This window comes from Harpia harpyja, chromosome 17, assembly GCF_026419915.1.
Source record: "Harpia harpyja isolate bHarHar1 chromosome 17, bHarHar1 primary haplotype, whole genome shotgun sequence".
Lineage (NCBI taxonomy): Eukaryota > Metazoa > Chordata > Aves > Accipitriformes > Accipitridae > Harpia > Harpia harpyja.
Window position 1 is genome coordinate 11,905,693 of NC_068956.1, and position 24,045 is coordinate 11,929,737.

Consider the following 24,045-nt stretch of genomic DNA (forward strand, 5'->3'; position numbering starts at 1 on the left):
AATATAACAAGTTCTGCAGCATAAGTCCATCAAGGGGAATGAAAACCAGGCTACCATCCTGGGTTAGTGGCTGGAAATAAGACTCCGGAGTGCTGATTACCATCCCCTGCTCTAACACCTATGTAACACCATCTTGGTTTTATTCTTTATTGGAACAAGTGGCAGAAACAGTTACTACACAGAGAAGGACTTTAATTTGCTTTTTTAAAAAATTCTTTGGCTCTGGAATTTTCTGAAATTATTCCTTCTCTCACTGTCTGCGTTGAAAGAGAAAATATCCATTTTTAAAAAGCTGGTGTTTGAAAAGCAAGCATAAATTAAAAGAGGATGTGGGCATAAAACAGCTATAGATTTCAACATCTATGAATAATTTCTAAAGCTCTCAGAAAACATGATTCATTGTTGTTACCATCAGCCTACCTGTGCCTCCAACTGAAGCAAATTCAGCCCTAAAAGTTTTAAATTGGAAAGATATTCCAGTGAAGTATCATCTTCTAAAATAAACCACAACGTTCACCATCTTTCCTGCGCTGCCCAAAACAAGCCTTGCCGTAAGAAATGTGATGAATCCATATATTGCTAGCAGGAGTAGGTTTTACTGGGGAGAGGTGGTTTAACAGAGTCCTTTAAGAGGTGCAAGTGACAGTTCACCTTATCAGAAGAAAGAAACCCAACAGGACCCCAACTTCTCCCACTCTTCTGTCTGGTGTTGACAACCTCCATTGCTGCCTGGCTTCAGAGCAGCCTCCAGCTGCAGTACCTCTCCAGAGCAAGGGAGGAGACCGAGAATATCAGACACTAAGCTTGAGGGCTGGTAAACAGCACACGGGAGTATCAGCCTTTGCAAACTAGGTCATGAATTAGGCTACATGACTGGTTTTGTTCAAGCCCATTGTCATCCTCTCCTCAAAGGGACCATGACATTTTCATGATATTGGTCTGTACCAGAAGGACAAATTCAGCAAGCACATTCACAGAAGTCTGAGTTGTGCTGGTCTCACCACGATGGCACATCTAGGGCTCCTACCCGGGCCACACGAACACAGGACATCTAGGATGCATGCACACCAGAGGAAGGATTCATGCGGGTTTCAGTCAGAACAGACTTTTACTTCAGAGAGTTAATTTATCCTGCAATGAGAACATCCAAAAGTTTAGTGCTAGGATTCAGCCACCCACCCAGGCAGTGGTTCAGCACGTGATGCTTCAGCAGAACGTACCATCCACGCACCCCACCAATCCCAACAACTCATGTGCGACCAAGTCCAACCAAGCCACCCCAAAGGACAGAGATCAACCCCAGAGGACCCCATTTGAAAGCAAGCAGACCGACTGGCAGATCTGTCCTCCACCCTTACCCAGCTCAAACTCCCAGCTTGTTCTCCCAGTGCAGTAAAAATAAACCTTTTCCACTGGAGGAAGACCAGCTGCTTCAAATCCTGTCCACTGAAAACCACTCAGTTAAAAAATAAAGAAATAGCCCAACCCCTTAACAATATTATTTCTAAGAAAAGAGCTGGGAGGAGGGGCAGATCTGTAGATAAGGCAGCGGGCAGGTACCGAGGGAAAGGGGGCTCACCACTCAGCTCCCAAATACAATTTTTTGTGGGACTGAACAGTCTGTCTCCGTCCTGCCCTTCACCCAAACTTCTGAGCATTTAGGCTCTTCAGAATACAGCCTGCTTTACAGCCTCTGTTTCCATAAAACCTGTCATAACAGATCCCCATTGTTATCTATAAAATTGTATTGTAATACAATTTAGAAATCCTCTTTGCTCTCTGTTGAAATCAGTAGCATCTGGATAGGAAATCAGACTTCTTTCATTTTCCTCCTCCCGTACAGTGTCGCTTCCCTCTACTTCAGAAGGTATTTCTTAGGCTTAGTGGCAAATTGGGATTTGGATTAGGAGACATAATTTGTTTAGATCTAGATGACTCTTCCTTCTCATTAGAGCTGCACTAGGCTCATTAGAATTCCCAGCAATTTTTTTTTTTTTTAAACTCACCAAGCCATGGTTTCCCACTTGAAAGATCAAATTTTGGTAAGATCAGTGACATTAAGCTGCTCCTCAACTGCTGGTCAGACGCTACAAAGGGGAGAAAACGCCATACTACACATGGACACTTTTATCGCATGCCTTAGGTATATTCCAATTCTCTGAACTAAAGCAATTTAAAAACTATACATAGTCACTATTTCATCTGCAATCTTTTTCCCTGCCAGTCACAGCATCATGGTCATTCTTCACTTACATCCCATGATATGCCCACCTATAACAAGAAAACAGTCAAGTCTGAAATTCATAAAAGCCAACCTGTAAGGTCTCAGTCAAAGGAGGAAAGCAGCACAACGGTAAAATGTATCTGTGAATGAACAACATAAGAATTCAGTGCTGCTTTTTTTTAAAATTTATTTAAAATGAGTGACTTGAACACCTATGGAAACATTATTCTTCTTTCTGCTTACCCACAATTCAAAAAGAGAGCTCAGAGGAGCCTTTCTTAGGAAACATGACTTTTCCAAATCTGCCTATTTATGCTCTGCTTGAACCATATCTTGAGGGACAGAAAGTATAGCAACGAGGCTGTATTTGCTTTTATTGCTAAATATGACAATGTGTCAGTCTGCCTAGGGAAAAAGTAGCTGAACTTAAAACAAAACACAGACTTTATTTCTTTGCAAAAAGTATCCCCAATTTTTTCTCCTAAATAAGCAAGACAAAATTTGGCAGGAAGTTTTGTTCTTGACCAACAGCTAACTAAATTTCATGCTAAAAGTTGACAGGAGATGGAAGAAGGACTTCCATGGATGGAGACATTTCTGTGGGTATTTTCTTTCCCTCCCCTTGAATATGTATTGCAGAGCACTAGGCGCTGAGAAAGCAAGAAAATCAGAGAAGCCCCTACAAGTGATTCTGACTTTCCTTAGAAGAGAATTAAGGCTTCAGGCTCCAACTAGCCATGACTGCAGATATGAATAAACACTTGAGCCTGAAGCAATTTCTGAGCATCAGCACATCCCTTCAAGGCTTGAATCCTACAGATCTTCCTTTGAAGTGAAGCACTTCAAGGCAACATCCCCCATTCATTTGATGGTTTGACCCTGTGCTCAGATCTCTCCTCCAGCATGAAAGACTTTAAGGTATTTGTAGTTGTAGGAAAAAGCAGAGAGAAATTTCAGCAGCTCGATGGGAAGCGATACATGCACGGCTGAAAGGAGACACCAGGCTGTCACCACACCAGGCACCAGCTGGGCTACCCGTGAGGCACTCAAAGGTAAACAGAGCAAGTACCAGATCACCTCTGCCCCAGGATTTTATTTCAAACAAAACCCAAGTTAACAGAGGAACTGGAACTCACCAAAAAGCCTTTTTTTTTTTTAAATTAAAAAAGTCTCCTTCATAGGATGGTACCTATGACTACATGAAATCCTGAAAAATGCAGATAATGATTTTGCTGATTGCAATATGAAGCCTTTAATATTCAGCCATCTCCTTGAGGAATACAAGTAGATGCTAAACATTTTAAACCTTGTATACACTCAGCACAATTACTTCCAGCTGGAGGACTATCATTAAGCTTTATTCCTCATACTATTAATCCCTTTAGAACTATAAAACATATTCCAAGAAAAATTTTGAAAGACAAGACTTTTTTAAAAAAAAACTTAGAAGTTTAACTGTTAGTCCCTATGGAAAATAGATCCTGGTTTTCAGTTCCAATGCCATACCAAAGATAACCATAAACAAGGGAGAAATTGATTATAAAGCAAGTGACTTTATTTCAAGCCACCAGTTACAGTGAGTTCAGGTGCTGCTTACAAAAACACAGGATTAAACAATCCTGATTGCTAGGAACTGTAAAATACTGCATTCCTTGAAGTGCCGAATGTTAACTTTCTTCCACTTGACCTCCTGGAACAGCTGCCTTGCCAGCTCCACTGCCTTTGTTGAAAGTTATTTGTCATACTGAACAGAGACTCCTGGAAAAAAACTATGCTGGGAGCAGAGGTGTAGAACATCACAGTCTGATTTTTTTAAGAACTCACAGTCACACTGCAGTTTTACAAAAACAAATGACCTTTTCCTAGATGAGTACAAGAAGCATAGTAGAAAATTAAACATCAATACAGCATCAATAGTGAAAGCACAGGGCTCTTAGTCAACAAAAAGCACAGAGCGCTTTAGTTTTCCAGTACTGGTGAAGAACATTCAGTAGTTAATGATGCAAAACCCACCAAGAGATAAGGCTTGAGATTCCTTAATTATCATATTGTGTTTGTGTATTGCCGAGTCCTCAGATTGTGGGTCAGCTTACACTGCAGGAAGCTAAAATACAAAAGCTCTGAGGGGGGAGGTTAGAGATAGGATCTGCAAATTCTGTGGTTGAGCTGAACAACAATGCCAGCAAAAAACCTCAACTAAAGCTGCAGCTCGGAGCCATACAGTCCCTACAGCTCTTTCTCCAGAACCAGGGACAGAGAGCGCTACTGGGAAAAATGACTGAGTACACCTATGCATTATGCAAAAGCTTAAGAAAGGGATGTTCCTGCGGGTGTGGAGAACAACTGCCTGCATATCTGAAGAAAACCTCATCCAACCCCAGCCATCTGGCTTCTTAAAAGCATTATTTCCTCTAAGAAAAGAGTTACATTACTTCAAGAACACAAATGATGGCATTATGCACTTATGATTTCCATGAAGGCATTGAACTGGCATTTCAACTATGTCTCTCCCTCTCCAACAAAACCGTATGCTCACTTGCTCACTTTGGCACACTGATGATCTCTTGTAATACTGCGAGACCAATGTATTTTTTGTTGTTGCCATGACAACTATGCTGTTAGGTCAGACCTAAAGCAGCAGCTGGCTTCTCCACTGCTGGACCCTGACAAATACAGCACTTAACTTTTTTCCCCCTCCTAAATACATTGCCTATATACCAAGATTTTAGTAGCTTCAATTTAAAGAGAAAGACTTACAAACTACACCCATTTTTCTGCTTCCCAAGAATCATTACTATTATAAGGCAGGTAGCAGAAGTAACACAAACACATATTCCTCCAGCAGCTGTAGGAGCTCACATGACCTTAAGCATACTGAAAATCTCACTTCTGAGTAAATATGGGTATTAGCTGCTGGCATTAGTACACTATGCATAGCTCAATGAAAGGGTGGCAAATACAGCTAAGGCTAGTGAAAGCTTTTACAGGATATGAGAGTCATGCCCAACAAAAATCTAAACCAATGTGCTCTAAATTTACTCTCTTAAAAAGAATATCAGATACATTTTCAAATTAAGAGCTTGAAAATAATAGTATTACTATGAAACAGTGTCTATAAGAATGAACTAGACTGACCATAACACAGGCAACGAAAAGGGCAAGAATTTTACATAAACGCATCTGAGTTCTGCCACTGTAGCCTTCTAGGTAGAGAAGCAACTACTACATTTTGCAAATGTTAGGGTCATATCCAGTGCATCACTCGGCCAAGATTTCAAATGCAACCGAGACGACAGAAGAAAAGAAAAAAATATCCCTTCACAGCTGGGATTTTTTTCAGTCATTCATATTTTATACTGTCCTATTAAGTGCTAAAATGGGACATTTCAGAAGTAAACAAAGTGTACTATGGTATCTGGAGGAGATGACTCATTTAATAAAAACACTCACTTGCAAGTTTGACAACACTATTCCTACTGAACCACACACACACAGACTGAACCTTGTGGCCACATGGTTGTGGCTGAGGGACTGAGCACCGCAATGGTTAATTAAGGAAGAAAAAAGCCCATGGTTCCACAGAGCATTCCCCACTCAAGGCTCCCCCAAGCATTACATGGTATTGCTCCAGAAGTGCTGAGCCAAGAGAGCCCAGAAAGCAGGGCTGCTAAGAACTTGGAGCTATCCCACCAAACCATAACTTGGTTGACAATAAGAAGAAACTAAAAAGGAAGGTTATTAATTAAGTTTCTAACTAGCTATTAAGAGGAAGTCCAGTTTTCTACCAAAAGTATAGCTTTTTTCAGTTCACACTGGTTATCATACTCAGCTATTCCCCATCTTTGATAATACTCACATTTACAAAAGTTGCATGAGTTACAAACCACCATCACTACAAATGCAAGTTGTTTTGGAAAGCAATTTAAACAATTAGAAGCATTTATTGCAAACCAGCTTCTCTTTTCTACCATTTACAAGGAGGCCAGTAAAAGTAAATGCACGTGAACAGAAAAACATTCATGAAACACAAACTGATTTAATTAAAACTGAAAAGGAAAACATTGCAGGAATAAAAACTCCAGATACATAGCCATTATTAATTATGAAGTGGTTGATGATCTTGGAAAAGCATTTGGGAATTCATGACCAAATATTCAGCCTTGAATTCTGAGGGAAAGGGAGGGAACAACCATGACCTTCCAAGTCCTTCAGCACCACTGCACATAAAACTGTACTACTTGATATATTTTTCCATGAACTTTTTGTGAAATTCTGATCGCAGAGTATCATTCACGAATCTTTTGTCCTTTTTTGTTTCGTCTATCCCCTTGGCACAATTCTTGAAGACAACATCATCATCCCATCTGAAAACAAAAGTTTTTAACTTCATTAAGTTTGTATGAAAATTAGGTGCAATTTACAAAAATATATATATGAAGTTTGGCCCTCCTATTTAAATGTACTAAGAACAACTAGTCATTAGGATTAGTTTTTAGTCTTTAAGAAAAAAAGATCTATTTTTCTAATCCAAGCCATCTCCTGCATGCTCCTGAGTTCAAAGTGTGATGAGTATCAGTAAATTAAAGGTTTTTTTATCTTTACAGAAAATAATGACCATTTGAACAGAGCAGAAAAAAACCCTTTGATCTAACGGCCCTTATTTTGATAAATGCAACAGTAATGGGAATATCTGAAAACAACAACTGTATTGAGAAAAACACTGTTATTTATTAATTCTAGTTATGCTAAAAAAAAACCAAACCACACCAAACCAGCTAGATCTTAAAGGGGAGCGTAACATCAAATTTCTTGAGGAACTTCGGTCCTGTTACTTTTTGTATCATTACGCAATGTCAAACAAACACGATTCTCAATCTCTCTCTTTTTTAAACACAGAGTAGCAGGATGGTTTGTTCAGAGAAATGCACAAGACAATCACTACATGTATCAGCATCCCAATTCTACATTACACTGCTTGTGACAAGATCCGAGGAAGGAAATAAAAACCGATGGCAGCGATAACATTTTCTGACTCCGAGTATCGACAGGGAGCAAGGGGATGGATATCACAGTACAGACTGCACAGTACCTCCTCTTCACTTTGAAGTTTGCTTGAGGCTGTGCTGGGCCGGTAAGGTTCAGCAGTGGGTTACCACTCAGAATGTTCTCCATCCGAATTCTTTCTTCTTCAGCCTTTTGCTCTTGTTCCTGAGAATCAGAAATGGATATATTACTTTTCTAGGCCACTTTTCTCATCTCGTTGTTAGAGATAAACATTATTTAGCTGTGAACAGTCACACAGATAGAGCTTTAATTCCCAGCTCAGACTTTTCAGAGCATTTGACACTTGCATACGAGTAGAATAAGGATAGAAGCAGAGATACTCTAAAGAGCTTAACATTGCTAATAAACTGTCAATCTAGCAACACTCATATCTGCTCTACTTAGCTCTGATGTTCCATCAAATATTCAGTTAAATTCTAGCTTTACCATTTACATATTTATTATATTAAAACTTGTATACAGATTAAAAGACTTTCTTTATCCTAATGAGAAAAGAGACTACATTATACAATATTTATTAGGTGGAAGAAACCTTACGGCATATTGAAACTTCTCTATCTTCAGCAATCTGCTTGGATTTTACACCTACGATTTCCCTAGTGACCAATTAAAAAGAATATTGAGAAATCTAAGGTGAAACTGAGCAGTGGATGTCCTAAGTTTATTTAAGAATTCCAATATTAAGGAGCAGAAAAATTTTCTTCTCCTTGTACTGTCAAAAGCATGTATCTCAAGCGTAAGTGAAGCACTGCACTACAGGCAACACAAAGTAGATTTCACTGCCCACGCTTCCAAGCTGTATTAATGTATTTAGCGACTTAAATGTTCAACGTATTTTCCACAACCTTTCAAGTGTATTACAAGGATTGCTCTTTGATGAAAGTACCAGAAAGAAAAAAAAAACAACAACTCTTCAAATTTGGATCTCCTAGGTCTCCTGCTCCATGCTAGTTAAAAAACGCAGTGAAGCCTCATTAGCACTGCAGGAGACTCAGACCATGGCTTTTAAAAATGATATAAACTAAAGACAAAGAGATCACAAGGTTGGGGTTTTTCTTCCCAAACTGTAGAAAATTTATGGCTGAGGGCTGCTACGGGATTGCAAAAGGGGAAATGTTTTTCTTGATGATAGCGTTTACAAGGTTTAAATGCTAAACTTGAACACCAATGTTAGCCAGAGTTCTCTAGCTTCAAACATTTAATCAATACTAAGTGATATATTACTAAAACTATCTACAATTTACAATGTTTTTCCATTGGACTGATCAGGTATGTGAAATATTCCTATAAAACACCCCAATCCTCTTCAGAACAATACCAACTTAACATACATACGAATACCAGATGATGCAGGATCACTGGTAAAGATTTTACCTTTCAAAATCTACCTGAGTTTTAGTTACCTACCATTACAGTGCTTCTCACAAATAAAATTTAGCACCAGCTGCAATTAATTGCCAGTGGGATGGGAAAAGCTCCTCAAAAGGGCATATTGCTTAAAAGCATGGTACACCTTCAGGACAAGCCCTGTAATGCTCTTATTAAAACATGCACATAGGCAAAACTTGCCCTTGCTGCTGTAGCCATGGAGCTTTAACAAAATCCACAGCAGTTAAAAGTTATTAACAAAAATAAACTAAAGTTTTGCATTTTCAAACATAGCTCTAAATCCAACATTTGCATTCCAACTTCAGTTGTTATTACCACCCCAGTAAATAAGGAAACACAGAAAGCAAAAATATTGGATATGGAACAGCAATTTCCCCCCATATTAGAAATACAAATTCAAATTATAAATTTCTCTCCTCTGTGGATTACAGACAAAAAAATATATGCAGCTTCTTCTGCACAGTATGCCAACCTTTGATTTACCATCTTCTTTCCCCGTAACTGGAGGAGCCAACAGCAGTGAAATCTGATTTACTGCAGTCTGTCATGTGTTCCCACCAGAAGTCAAGCAGGCCTCAGACTACCATACAAGCACATGCATGCAAAGTACTAATTTGAAACCAAGCAAAATCCAGGATATTGGTACAAGCAAAAAAAATCAGTATTGATTTTCAGGTACCTCCCAAGAGATGATCAGATTCTGTTTAAGACCACTACGCAAATTTACAACAGGATGCAAGCATGTGAAGTGTTCTTTGTGCTGTCCAAAATAAGGTAGGCTCTGCACCATTAAATTTAATCTCCAACACTCCATTAAAAGTGAGACTTTGAAAAAACAAGAAGTCTGGGACAAATGTTAAAAGCAAGTAAGAATGCTACAACCCAAAATTTCATACTGCACTATACTCAAGAGAAGGTAGGACTAGTAAGAGCATTGCAAGAAATTAATACTCCCCTGTTCAAAAATGCTTCTGTAGACAGAACTGCTTCCAAGTCCTACATATGCAAACAGATGCAGCATTTTTTCCATTTTAGAGCTGAACTCCAGGGAGCTCTTCTCAAGGTGACATGCAGAGCATGGCCCGGTCTTGCCCTCAAATTTCTAAGACATTAACCTCAGCCATGATCCAAAGTTACTGACCCTGTGCATCATGCACCACTTTACCTGGGACACACATAACTATCTTATGCTGGTTTTTTATGATGCATGAAAATGCATCCACACACCACTGACAAATGCAGACAGAACTACAATGCACTCCACACAGTGTTTCTTCGATGGTCAAAAGTCCACTGGAGTCAGTCAGCATCTTTTGGGGGGGAAATACGGTTGTCCTTCCCTCCCTTCCCCCATTTCAGATTTTATCTCAACAGCTCCTACAAAGCCGATGGTTCCAGCATTCTCCACCATGCATGAAGAGAAGTGAAAAGCACTCAGTCATTTGAATTGTAAGCATTCAGAATCACTAGAGGAAGATAAGGCCAATATTAAGAATCATAAAAAATATGCACATAGTACTCCAGTGTTCTTATTACACACAGATGCATATTTAATTTTTCTATAGTAAGATTTAAAAAGGCATGTTAGGCATCATCCTAACTTTTATCTGCTTTACATAACCTATGTAATATCCTTCAGCCTCAATTAGCCTGACATAGTTTGCTCTCTGATAACGAAAAAAGCATTATCAGACTGAAGTGATAAAATGTGGCGATAGGGGAAAAAAAAGAAAAAAAAAAGAAAATCAAAACTGAAATAACACTTTTAAGAAGCATTACACTACAAGCAGTGGTATAAGACTAACTGTAGGATTCAGCTCCAGATTAAGACACCTACATCTAGACATCTGCTTGTAAGTACCTGAGCTCACATCTCAGCAGAGATCTAGAGAATACAATGAGTCAAGACAGTTTTTCTGCTCACACTAAATTACACACAGAGGAGACCAACCATGCTGCAGGCTCTACTGACTGCATCTCCATTGTACCACCACAGAAGCTGGGACACATTAACTTGTATGTTGACCCCAACAACTTGGTATTTCAAGCTCAACTGAATCATGTCTAAAACTAATTGCTCGCAAAAAACTACGTTGACTCAAGTCAACTACAATTCCAGAGGACTGGAGGGTAGCAAAAACTGCACTAGAGTCAAAAGAAGTGGTAGGGGCAATCTTGGGAATTTCACAATTACATTTTACTTTTGCACCTCTTAAATTATTAAAAACAATTATGAACATAACACTAACGGAAGCTGTCAAACGTTCCTTTATAGTGACAACTGTTACAGAAAATATCTATGAATCTTATTTTCAAATGCTGATTTTCCATATTCACAGTAAGAGACGGTCCAAAGCCCCTGGGCACTTTGTGCAACCCTTTGCTGCTTCTCAGCTCTGTTCACAAACAGAACTCTGCTGGCTTTTAGACCCACAGAGGCAGAACAACTAGAAGTAGTAACAAACTGCATAAGCTTATCTTTGTCATTAAAGATCAACAGATTAGAGTCTGAAAGGAAACAGGGAACAGATCTGTTGAGTAAGGCATCTCCAGTTTTAGTCACTTTACAAAGACGACTTGGCATGCGTAGTAAATTATTTATGGAATTCAATCGCTCAAAGCTGTTCCAGGTTGGATGACTTTTCAACATATTTGCTACAAATTTTAGGAAGCAGGCTAATTCTGAAGATTAGTCTTGAAGATTTTTTGTATTATTTAGCTTCACTAAAACCTCCCGAAGAAGGTATTCAAAATTAAAAAAAGGTAATTTACTAAGACATGACATGGAGGAAATACTACTGATGTAAAGTTGACATTTACACTTAAGCTAAGTTACATATTTTGGCCAGAGCTGCATGCAGAATCCCTCATCTCCAGCCAAAAGAGGTTTTCATTATGTTTCAGAATTTTCTACATAAATCTTCCACTGCCCTCTCCTCCACTGAAAGCCGGGACACTCCAGGCGATGGAGCATGGGTTGTATCAAATCAAACAGACCAGACATAACCTTCATAGCCGTCTGAGCTTCACACCTCTGAGGCACAATCATGCACAGCTGTTCACAAAATAAGCAGCTCTGATTGCTCCAAAGCCTACATTGTTCTTTTGTGTGGTGGAACAAAGGCTTATTAAGCTAAAACACTATGGATACAACAAACCCACAACAGAAGGAAAGCCTAAGGGGGAAAATAATACATCTGTATTCACTCCACCCTTTCTAAAATAATGCCTCTTTCCCTGCCTTTCCGTTCAGCAAGATGAAGTATACAACTCTTTTCCTAAGCCATTTTTGCAAAAAAACACAATACAGATTATTCCATCACTACAGACAGCAGCGCTGTGCTTTTCAGTGGCGGCGTCTTGCACCAGCTATCTGCAGAGATGAATCACATATCAACCATGCTGTAACCACCATGTTAGAAGCAGAAGCAATAGAACAGGAATATTATTGTGTGGGCAATAAGACTGGACTGGCAGAGGGAGTCCCATACCCCGAGGAAGCAGATGGAGAATCGGATCTCACAGCAAGCCTCCACTGTACAACTGAACTCACCACGTAGCATCACAGCTGGGGGAAAAAAAAGTGGACAAAACTATATTAACCTTAACTAAACAATTATTCCTTATCTTGCTGTAAGAATAACAGGCCTTGGCATACTTGTTTCTGACCGCAAAGGAAAGAAAAACATTATTGTTACCATGGGTTGTTTTTTTTTTTTTTAGTATAGTTCCTACCCTTAGCACAGAGCAAGATTACTTTTACAGAAAGTGCTGAAATTCCTGAAATGACTCCATTGTATCAGTTTTTGTAGATGTTGAGTAGCTGAAAGAAAACCTGAAACACCCACATTTCACTGAAGGCTGGGGAAAAAATAAATAATAAGAATAATAAAAAAATCACATAACCTTGTTTAAATGCTAATTTTTGAATGACAAACTATGACAGAACTGCCTTTAGCAGCAGGGAAAGAAACTTAATAATGCAGAGATCCACCCCAGTTATTCGATCCCATGCAACTTACTAACTCTATGCAATACAGTGATTCAAATAACTGACTGAAACTTCAAAAAATAAGAGCACAGAGTAATCACAACTGCAGTGTCTATACGCGGATTTGTTGTCATTTTGCCCACAAGGGAGGGGACATTATCATTAGCTCTTGGCAAGGGTAAGTATTGCTAGCATGTCTCAAACATTTAATGAAGAAACATATTCTGCCATCTGCTTTTGCCTCTTTACTGAAATTCTTTCTTAATCACTGATTTGATATTCTAGTTTTAGTTAGACCCTTAAAATTTAAGTGAAAAGGTTAATATTTATCAAGATTCATTTTCTAATGTTTTATTTGAAAGTCTGTGACACGAATAAAACACAGGACAGAGCTAAGATCTATTTTGACTGTTGGTAAAGTAATATATTTAGTTACAGAGAAACACTTGATGAAATAAAACTGTTAAGAAAACAAACCAAAAACTGAATGGATGTTAAATAGCTTTGCTGGAACTGCACACATACATTCAGCTGCTCACTGGTTTGAGGTTTGTTTTTAATTATTTCAATCTACCTTTTAAGGAAGTGCTTGAAAATTGAAACTCAAGAGCATTGTAATGCTGAATTTGGAATATTGAAATGTTTCCAAGAAACCTACCCGTGGATAGTTCATGTAGACAGCAGACCTAGCGTTTGTACAGTTTTAGACAGACCCAGAATTATTCCACAGAAATGGCTTTCAAAACTAACATTTCCTGGTCAGCTTAGCATCTACTAGAAATAACCTGAGAGATTAAAATTGTGGAGGGCGTGAGAAAAGTCAGGGGGACTCCCACGCTCAATCAATTTTTAAAAATACTCATAGTATTTATTTAATGTTTCTATAGAATTCAAGGGAATTTAAGGATTTTGAGAAGTTAACAAGCTTTGACAGGAATTGCTTATTTGGTTGACAAACTATTTGCTTCACAGATTACAGAGAAATACGAGTGTGAAGGAAGTTAGAACCTCTTAATGCTAGTATTTGTCGAAACTAGATTTAGAGGATTTCTATGGAAATTGGTATTACCACATAACAGAAGTTAATAGAGAGCATGTTGATCTGAAAAAAAGCAGATTCCCATCTTTTGTTTTTAACTGCTGTCTCACCCGAGATGCATTTTAAAAGGAGCAGGCCTCTTTTCATGACAACTTAAATACTGGACACCAAAGCGATGAGTGAGAACAGTTAACAAAAAATATAGTTTACTTTAAATGAAGTCTCAGAAATAATTGGACTAGCATTTTAATAAATAAAAATAACTAAAGTATCAGAAAAAAATTACATACGGCACAAATTTGGGATATATTACTGTATTTTACCCACTTTATCTTGTTAAGACCCTGGCATGTTCCAAGAAGATGCAGATACACGTTAATAACAACAAAGAGATTTGAGAATGATGTGCAGAAGAGTGAACAGGCATTCACTCTGCAGTTTCCCTTTGCCTTGCCACTAGTTTACCCACGCTGTCTACTAGGGACAGCAGCATTTCAGCAGATAAACCACCCCTGTACATGGATTAGGACTAACAGCGACTACATAATTAAGATTTTACATGAGATTTTATCCTCAAGTCAGCTGGATGACTAATATAAGGCTACTTACAAAATTAGGTTTAAATTACGGTTTGGAAGACATAATAATATGTAATCCCACATATCTGAAGGGAAAAGAGATTTATATAAAATTGCTGTAAAATGCTTTGCCAGTAACACCTTATTTCAAAGCCGTGGAAAACAAGGCATAATCTAAACAGATTGTACCCCTAAAGCCAACATACTTAAGTGATCTTTCCTAAGCAGACCCTTAGTCCTAAAGACTCTTTCCAAGGCCATGCCCACCCTTGGTTTTTACATTTTCCATCAACGTAGTCTTAGTTTCCTACTCTCAAAAAAACCCAAGAAAATAAAATTCCAAGTACCTATAGAGCACCCACTATTTACAGAAGACGTCAATTTTTAAGAAAGCCTATCTGCAACCAACTGGTGAAAGGATGAACAGAGTACGTAGTGAGTGTGCGATAGTGTGCACTATTGCAAACAAATAACTAATACTAATTTTTAGGAAGAAACAAAACATATTCATTTCAGGTAACTGTGCATGTATTCAGTATGCACACAGCATTGGACATTATAAACCCTGCTTCTGGGGGAAGGAGGACATTCATGAAGGTAAAAAATAATACCAGTTTGGAGACAGCAAAATAAAGCGAGTGCTATACTAAATACTTCATAGCTTTTACCACCCTCTAGTGACAAAATAAGAATTTCATAGATAACTCCTGCTTTCTACACACAGGGAAGCATGCATTTAGTTGTCTGTACTGCATTTTACTACCATTATTTTCCTAATCCAAGTTTTCTACACTGAAATGTGACAAGTTATGCTGTTTAATCTAGATGTATAATTTCAACTATAAGGCAAAGTGAAAAATCCATACAGAACTAAACTTTCATTTTAAGTACTGTGCAAGGACAGCTGAAGTAAGCTGACGTAGAAGTCCTTCCTACACATTGTTACCCTTAATTTGTAGTTTAGTACATTTCACACAGGAATACATGGAAGAATTGTTGCCAGTGTTTTTAAGTAATTTTCACCATGTTATTACTGCAGAACACAATTTCATTGCTGCGTGATGTGCTTCAAATGCCTAGATAAAGAGATGAGAAACACTTTCAGACACACTTTAATGTAAAAGACCATTCACAGGCCAGATGGAGAATCAAGTGTCAACAGTCTTCTACAGCAAAATTTCTGCACTGAAGCATCATGATACAGCTTTTAGCCTTCCAAAGTACTTAACTCCAAAATTGCAGAGCTCACTGGTTTTACAGGCCTTGCTGATTCTAAAAGTAAATTTCTATATTGTTAGCCAAGAGTAGGCAAGTACTACATTGCTGCCTACAGCAGTTAAAACATTATCCTCTCCTAGCTGTTCCTAGCATCTGCTAGATGCTATGCCCTGTTCACTGCCAGTTGACTCTACTGGAGAACATTCATGAAAAACATTAAACTATAAGTGTGTCTGTTAAACTACAGAAAAGGTTATGAGGCACCAAAACAATAAGTTGTCACAGCAGCCTTTGATTACCCTCCTGATCAGCATTTACATGTTTATTCAGCATGTTCTAAAAAACACCTCAGATTACCTTATACAAAGATGACAGATAGCTTGTTTGGGGGAGGGGGTTGGATGGGGTTTTTGTTTGTTTGCTTTGGGTTTTTTGTTTTTTACACTAATGGAGAATCTACTTATAAAAACATACAAAACTACTCAAATTGAAGCATGCAACATTTTTCAAAAGCACTAAAACGATTTAAGCCCTACTCAAAGGAAGAAAGTGCTTACTAAAAGCAGAAGAGGGAATGCTGCACATATTCACCACTCCTGTTGCACCACCAGAGGCAGAGCATTTCAGTAGTGCAGATGAAACACCTGGACTCTATAAACTCTGTTGCAATACAATGTTAGGGCTACTACAGTTCATCTTAAGTCCTGATTATTTTGACAACACAGATTATTTCCAGTAACAGTCCCTAGAGGTCCACTCATCAATCACGGATTTTGCTAATGCACTGCATCCCAACAATCTCTTACACCAAGGAGGTGTGGGAGCCAACAGCATAGGATTCCATCCTGCTCACGAGAAAACAATCTCAACTATAGGGCCTTCCCTCCCCTTTCAAGAGCAGAACATGGTGTTTCTATCTGTAGAGAGATTATAGGGAGGTATGAAGGCTACACGCGAGTTGACCTTCCAAGTTCTGAAAAGACTGCCGTATTATTATTCATTTTTGTGGAGACATTTCTCAAATAAACTCACCTGTGTATAATCACATGAAAACAGTTCTGGTATTATAGTTACAACTGGTGCTCCTTGCCAAGGCAGCACAGCACCAATGCTGTGAAAGAGCAACTACTGTATAAAACTTGCAGCCGTTAGAAAAAGCATCAAAAAGCACAGATTTTTATTTCATAAATAAAAATCATATTTCTTGTTTCATAAAAGCTAGTTAGCAAATGAAATTACACTGGACAGTATGTAACTCACTAATACAACTATATAGTTTGGTATGATAGCCGCCTTCAGAGAAGGACATGCATACGAGAAGCAAGATTATCTTGACTCACTGCCTCTACGAAGTGTTGGGAAAGTGAATAAAATGTTTTAGTGAGTAGAATGTTCAGTATGTCTACTAAAGAAAATAAATCTTGACAACAATTATTAGATAGAAGAACAAACCCATCACACTTGACATGAGTTTTGAAGGGCACTTACTTTGTTTATCAGTTCTCACTCATCCTAAGTACTTAAGGCACACCAGTTTTAATAAACACCAGTTTGCAAAAAACAGATGCTCTTTAATGGGCGAGATTTTACCTTTCGAGCCTGTTCCTCAGCTCGTTCTTTCTTGATTTTTTCCAGTTCAGCCAGAAGAGCTGCAGTGTCATCATCATCACTGTCTTCCAAGTCCTCATCTTCATCATCTTCCTAACAGCAACAAAAGGAAACAAGAAGCAGCTTGCTCATTTCATTTAATAAAAACAGTCCTGGTCTGCCCAGCTAAGGCTGCAATTTGCTGCTGGTTGATTTCTGAAGTACTTGGGTGCTTGGAGTAGCACCAGCAAATACAATACAAATGGTTTATTTGCTCTTGTACAGTAAAGTCAAGACAAAAACATGTTTGTGCTTTTTGGATGACTGCAATTATTTTTTTATAATTCAAATGCTACATAGCTGACAGATTCTAGAGAACGGCTGTCCCCACTAATCATTGTAACATAAGTCATTATAATAGTGTGCCCGAATACCCCGTCCAATATTGTTGGGACCAAATATAACAGGATTAAAAAACCCCTGAGCTTATTGTCAAGCCTTAGACCTAAATCCTAGACATGAGGATGAGGAGAGGAGCCAAGAGCAAGAATCCATTGCTCGTGCAGACAGTCAGTGTATCTCAACAGTTCTACCTTTGGGGAATTCTAACTAACCCAGTAGTTGACCAAATCTAAAAAGTCACCCATTCCCCACACTTCAAGTGGTATTTTCAGTTCCCTAGTTTTTGTGTGCTTTCTAAGAATACCATTACAGCATGGACCAGAATCCTGTGAACCACTCTGGACTTCCACCACAGTAGAGTAACTGTGAAAGGAAGATACGTTGGAACCCATCTTTAATCTTCAGCAGACCTAAAAGTACATATTTTATTAATGGTGAATCCTGAAGGCAGGACAATGAAAGGAAAGAAGACAGAAAAAAAAGATACATACATCAGTAAGAGGATCGTCTGCATCAAGATTTGCTGCAGGAATCTGGTCTAGCCGAGGCTTCTTAGACACAGAAGATGATGTTGTGTGTTCTATGGCATAAGATTTAAAAAGAAGAGTGACTAAGTCACTTCATTTAACAGCATCTAATGTCAGAAAGCAAAAATCTTCACAAACAATTTGTCTTGCGTTAGAGTAAGAGATACAAGCTCATGCTTACTTTTTTCTCACTTCTCAATCTTAATGCCCATGCTAATTCCTCCCCTGTAGGTATCCTCAAGGGAAGCAATAACATCCCCAAACTTACAATTTGGCCTCCAGAAGTTTTTTTTGAAGTCATTATTTCAAGAAGAAAGAATAGCAGAAGAAAAACGTGTGGAGAAATATCCTTATTCTATATATCCACCTGGAGGGTTCCCATTCAAGGACCACCCCAAAGCATTACTGTTGGCTAGTTTGGTCCAAATCACATCTGCTTTTCATCTGTGAATTTGACAGCCTCACAATACCTTCACAGCTAAACCTAAAGTAGCTAAATTCTGTCAAGCTTAATACTAAAAATGAGTATTTCTCAAAACCCCCTTTGATTTTCATTTTAATTATCACTTCACTATATCTGAACAGAACTGCATACTTTAAAAACGGATTTATTGTTACACTGGTGCTGTAACACTAGAAGATGAGTCATTCCCCGTCTCCTTTCTGTCTCGCTTGTCCAAGTACAAAAAAAAAAGCCCTTTATTAGCTGTACATACTTGTTGCCAATTCATTGCAATCATACGGTATCAGCTGGCCTGCATGATGGCCTGTGCTATTCTACTGGCTGGCCTAGATTTCTGCTAGCATGAAGCCAGCACGAAAGCCAGCGGACATTCCCTTGCAGGTCAACAGCTCTGAACTATCAGACCAATACCCTAAATTCTACTCTCATAACATGCTGTCTGCAACCTGCGAAATTCTTACAACACCAAGTTTTGTGCAAGAGCAATGCCACACAAAGGTATTAAGATTTTTGTTTCTTTGTTTTTACCTCTGGTTGGTCTGTCTCTATTCTTTTCTCTTGCAGCGACCCGTTCTCTCTCCTCTAGCTCCCTTCTGAAATCACGGTTACGCACCTCTTCAGGAGCATCCTGAGTGGTCTGTCTAAAACAACATGAGGGGGGAAAAATTGCTGAAGTTGACAGTCCGCAGCTGGGAGCAATTTTTTCAAGAAGGCCAATAAATCCTGGGGTGAACAGGTAAGTATAGAGAATAAGAACTGGGCACCATGTAGACATGTGTTTGTTTATTCTCTCTTCATCAGCCCCCTTCTCTGCATGCATTACACACACACAGACATGCAATGTCACACACAGGCTCCTTCCAGTGGCTTTCAAATGAATTAAAAGACCATACATAAATTCCTACAAAACCAGGATGACTACATCTACCTTTTGTAGCTATGTCTAAATCTTCCTTCTCCAGCAGTCCAAGCCCAGTGTCCTAGCAGACACCCACATGCATTATGGTCAACTTTCCTCACTGTTTTATCATTCGAAGTTGCTGCTGCAAACCTAGTCTCTCAGGCTAGAGCAAACTTTTCATAAACCTTTTCCCCTCCAAGAGACATACCAGATAATCTCCCATGACCATTAAAAAAGTTGGGAGAACAAGCAAAACACTAGCTTTAGTGAAACAAATTGCAAATACATGTTTTTCCCTCTTTTATATAACACACAATGACCAAAAGCAACAGACTATTTATATTTGAGTCACAATAAGTTCCACCTAGAGAGCGCTGAATTTTCTGTGGAAATCTTGAAAAGAACTAATGAATAAAAACAAACAGCAACTCCTTTCACCTTTCTGTGAACCCAGTGCTGGAAATAAGAGTGCCTGGAAGAAACCCAGACTGAAGCCATTATAAACACATTGTGTGCACAGCCTGTCTTTATGATGAAGTATTTCATTTACTTTTGTAATTAAAAACTTGAACTTGGAATCCCTGATATAGCTGCAAAATCCCCCCAAACCCTGTGTCATTCAAGTGAACATGAGTGGGACTGAAACACTGACCTTTTCCTGCAATGATGCAGTCCTGGCAATTTAACAAAGACAACTTTGTATTAGGTATTTGGGAGAAAGAACAGAAGACACTTAATGCCCCCTCCGTCTCTCTCTCTCACGCACACAGAGGGATTTGTTAAAACATACATTGTATATTCCTTTACATATTTGTCCCCACACACTTCTTTCAAAGCAACAGACTGGTGTTCCAAACACCGCTTTTGTTTAAAGAAACAAACCACACCAGCAATTTTTCCCATAACAACAAAATGCATTTGACAGCACTTTTTGTGCTGTTGATCTTGCCATTCTCCAAAACACACCAACTCCCTTATCCATACATATTCTTAAAAACCAAAGGGGCAGGAGGAAAGAGGTGAAAGGGTAAACATCTGCACAAAAAAGTGCAAATGTAAAACCTTAATAGTAATTTCACTGACAAGAGTAACATCAGTTCCATAAAAAGATCATTTCTAGGCTGACATATTTCATTTGAATTCTAGGTGTCTGTATCACATTGACTCCAAATTTCATTTAATCTTTCAAAAGGATAACAAAGATTTATTATGCATTTCAAACAGAGGAAAATATTCCTAAGATCCCATTATCTTTCCCACTGATTAAAGCAATTTCCTCTCCTAGGACCTGGATGAACCACCTGCAGTGTTTAACATCAGCTCTTCCAACACATACTACTACCTGAGTGCTGTTCCATGACTTCCCTGCCTCCTTTTAATGCCCTTCCCATGCGGTTCCTTGCAAAATACATGATGTGGTTTTCCTGCTTTTAAGACATGCTCAACTTTGCTCCTCTTATCCCATCTTGCTCTGCAAGTGACAGCACCCTCTGTGGCTCAGTCCCAGTGACAACTTTCTTTCCACTCCACTGCCTGAAATGCTTGGTCTCCAAAGCTCACCTTCTGACAATTCAATTCCATAAGCAGTAATAAATACCACTAAAATTAAACCTCTCCAATCACTTGCAATGCATTTGATCTCCTAGGTCTGCTTTAGAGACTTACACTTTCAGCCCATTCATTCAACCCTGTCGCACAATCTCTGGTATCTGCTCAGTGTCAAGCACATCAACACCTATTGTGAAAATTTCAGAGTACCACTCATAATAAAAAAATCATTCCCAGCCTGTTTTGCCATAAGACCAAAAAAACCAATACTAACCTGTATTTGATTTTAGTATGAGAAGGAAGGTCTCTGCTGGAATATTGTTTGGATAGCTGACTTAAGTCTCCTTCACCTTTTCCTCTTCCTCCTCTCGCAGGTTCAAATGTTGGCCTCGCTGCTGTTGTCATTTTAAGTGCTACAGAATCAAGGAATAAAGACAGTCGTTACTACAACTTACAGTGGAAGACATTCACCAGAAGCTACTTTGTTCCTGGCACTGTAGAAGCAATGACAAGTCCTACTACAGAATACCAGCTATCACTCGTCTCATGGTCCTTGAAATTTAAGGAGCTTTTTTTTGACAAAACTGACAGAATCTATTCAGATTTTCAAAACAAAGTCTTTTCCAACATGCTTGAAAGATGATACACAGACTCTAACCTAAAAATACCAACCTACATTTGTAAGGTAAACAAAACCAGCCAGGAGCTGGTCTCCTATCCTTAAGGCAAGCCGTACAGTCTTGTTACTAAACTCTTTCCCCTCCTGAAAAATTACAGCCAAAAAAGACTGCCTACCGGGAATGACCCCTCCATTTTTCCCCAAACCATATTTAGGTATCATCACCAGAAATGCTGGCTGACACAGACCATACCATGCCTAGGATGGCGTTGATAATTATATATTGATGAAGATCATGCAACTTGAATGCTCCAGCCCTCATCATGGCCCTGTTCAGTTCTCTAGCACAGGCACAGCACTGTCATTAATACTGCAGCACAGTCCTTCGGGACCGACCTGCACAGAGCTCCAGCTGGCCAGCAAAACCTTCTGAAAGGCTAGGCTTAATGTTCCCTGGTAGCAGACAGCTTTACCCTTACGTAAACAAGTGCAATTAAAAAAGCTCAGACAAATGCAGAAGTTTTCACCAGCTCTCACTTAGAAACTGCAAGAACTCACATACTGCCAGCATGTCCTAAAAAATGAATCGCTACTGTCGATTCCTCTGTGGCAAAGGAGTGAAACAGACCCCGACCAGCCTCAGCCACGCAGACACCCTGTCAGCATGCACTGAGTTCAGCGCTGCTGGACAGGAGCTGGAGACCCTGCAATCCCAAACCACTGTACCAAGAGTTTAAGATGGTTAACCAATGCCAAAACCCCCTGCCTGATCAACCAGCGCCATCTTAAATCTACTATCTGAAACTATGCTCATTCCTGCTGCACCAAGGCACACACATCCCTTAACCACAGACTAAAGATACATAAGAGACAAGAAAGATACATCTGCAGAGATACATAAAGGCACCAGTCCTACCAACCAGAAGGTTTGATGTTAAAGGATGACAAGAGAACATATTAAAGAATATTAAAAAGCAAAGAAAAAAGTGACATTGCTCCATATGCTTTTGTGATACACAAAAAAAAGTTATTTATGCTCTGCTTGCATTATTTGTTATTTTTTCACTTTTAATGAGATCACAAAACACATTACTTCAGTGTTAAAATTATAAAGAACCACATCTAATGCGGCCGCACAGTTTCATGAAGCATTAACAAATCCCCTGGAAACTGCCTCCTTCTCTTAAGTTAGTTTGTATTCGGCTCGGCCTTAAAGGACCCAAGCTCAACCTGAAACCACTCAGGGACCGTCACACTGACTGCTTAGGTTTCCGAAACACAGCCCCGGAGAGGCCTCTGCAGCGCTACACGAAGACAGGACCGGCCGCGCAGGGGTTGTTAGCCAAGAGAAAGCGACCGGGCCCGGCCTGGAGCCGAACTGCCTTGGCCACGCAGGGCCGCGCCACAGCCGGCCCCTCCGCACCGCCCTCACGGGGGAGCCCGAACCCGAGCTCCGGCCCCGGCCCACCCCCCCGCCGACACCCCGACCCGCAGCAGCAGCGGGGCTGGAGCTCCCGCCTCCTCCCACCCGGCTCCGCCGTGAGGCCGGCCGCCCCTTCGCCCCCCCAACCCAACCACGCTGCGCTGTCCTCCACAGAGACGCTGCCCCTCGCCCGCCCCAGCTGCCCCCCGCGCCCCCTTCGCGCCCCGGCCCGCCGAGCCGGCCGCAGCCCGTCCCCTCACAGGGGCCCCAGCACTCCCTGCCCCAGGGCCGCCTTCTTCCCCCTCAGGGACCCCAGCACAGCCCTCCCAGGCGCGCCCTCCCTCCCCCCCGGCCAGCTCGCTCGCCCACCGCCTCCCCGCGTACCTACACCGCGGCCTCCCCCTGCACTGCGCAACCGGGCCCTACGCCACCACCATAATTCCGCCAAGCGCCCACAAGGCACCGCGCGGGAACCAGCGACACAACGTGGCGGAAGCCGCCGCCGAGGGAGGGCTTACCATAGAGAGGGCTGGCGGGGCGGTCACGTGAGGGAGGCGAGCGTGTCCGCCATGACGGCTACCGAGGCGGAAGCGGGCGCAGCGGCAGCGCTGCTGCCTGCGTAGCCATGGCGGCTTCCTCGGGCCCTCCTTCCCCTCGGACCGGGGTCGGGCGAGCCCGGCTCGGGACAGGGAGCTCGGGGCGCCCGTCCTGCGGGCTCGGCCTTGCCCTGGGAGAGGGCCTTGCCCTGAGGTGCTACCAGGCCGTGGGTCCTGCGCAGGTCCTGCGCGGGCAGGGCCTCCCCTGGGCGGCCTGCGGGCCGCAGGGCTCTGGCCGGTGCGTGGGGACTGGGCAGGCCCCGGGGGAATCCCAGGGGACAGTTAGGCGTAGGGTGAAGGGTCTGAGGGCATACTGCAGCCCTAACCGTAACCTGCTGCTGTGAGCCACTGGCAGGTCTGTTCTCATCAATTAGGTCTTGATTAGACTTGCGAGTTGCCTATCTCAGAGGAGTCTGCCCAGAGGCTGCTTGCTTGATGTAGGAGGCTTGGAAAAGGGTGGTGTATTAGTTATGTGA

At 40.6% G+C, this 24,045-nt stretch overlaps 1 protein-coding gene across 1 annotated transcript; it reads right to left on the reverse strand.

Annotated features, from left to right (window-relative positions):
* Window positions 1-6,145: 6,145 nt before the first annotated feature.
* On the reverse strand, window positions 6,146-23,489 carry CWC15 (CWC15 spliceosome associated protein homolog). Its single transcript, XM_052812584.1, has 7 exons — window positions 23,362-23,489; window positions 21,206-21,344; window positions 19,011-19,123; window positions 17,984-18,072; window positions 17,094-17,204; window positions 7,314-7,432; window positions 6,146-6,588 (listed from the first exon to the last, which is right to left on the reverse strand). Exons 2-7 carry the CDS (start codon window positions 21,334-21,336, stop codon window positions 6,459-6,461), a joined length of 693 nt encoding a protein of 230 aa, XP_052668544.1. The 5' UTR covers window positions 21,337-21,344; window positions 23,362-23,489; the 3' UTR covers window positions 6,146-6,458.
* Window positions 23,490-24,045: the final 556 nt, after the last annotated feature.

What these genes read in the sequence shown, in the direction of transcription:
- CWC15 (XM_052812584.1), bottom strand. Translation starts at nt 21,336, where the DNA reads ATGACAACAGCAGCGAGGCCAACATTTGAACCTGCGAGAGGAGGAAGA. An exon ending in TAGAGACAGACCAACCAGAG is followed by an intron (nt 18,073 to 19,010) that starts GTAAAAACAAAG and finishes CTTATGCCATAG; the next exon opens with AACACACAACATCATCTTCT. An exon ending in AACTTCAAAGTGAAGAGGAG is followed by an intron (nt 6,589 to 7,313) that starts GTACTGTGCAGT and finishes TTTTGTTTTCAG; the next exon opens with ATGGGATGATGATGTTGTCT.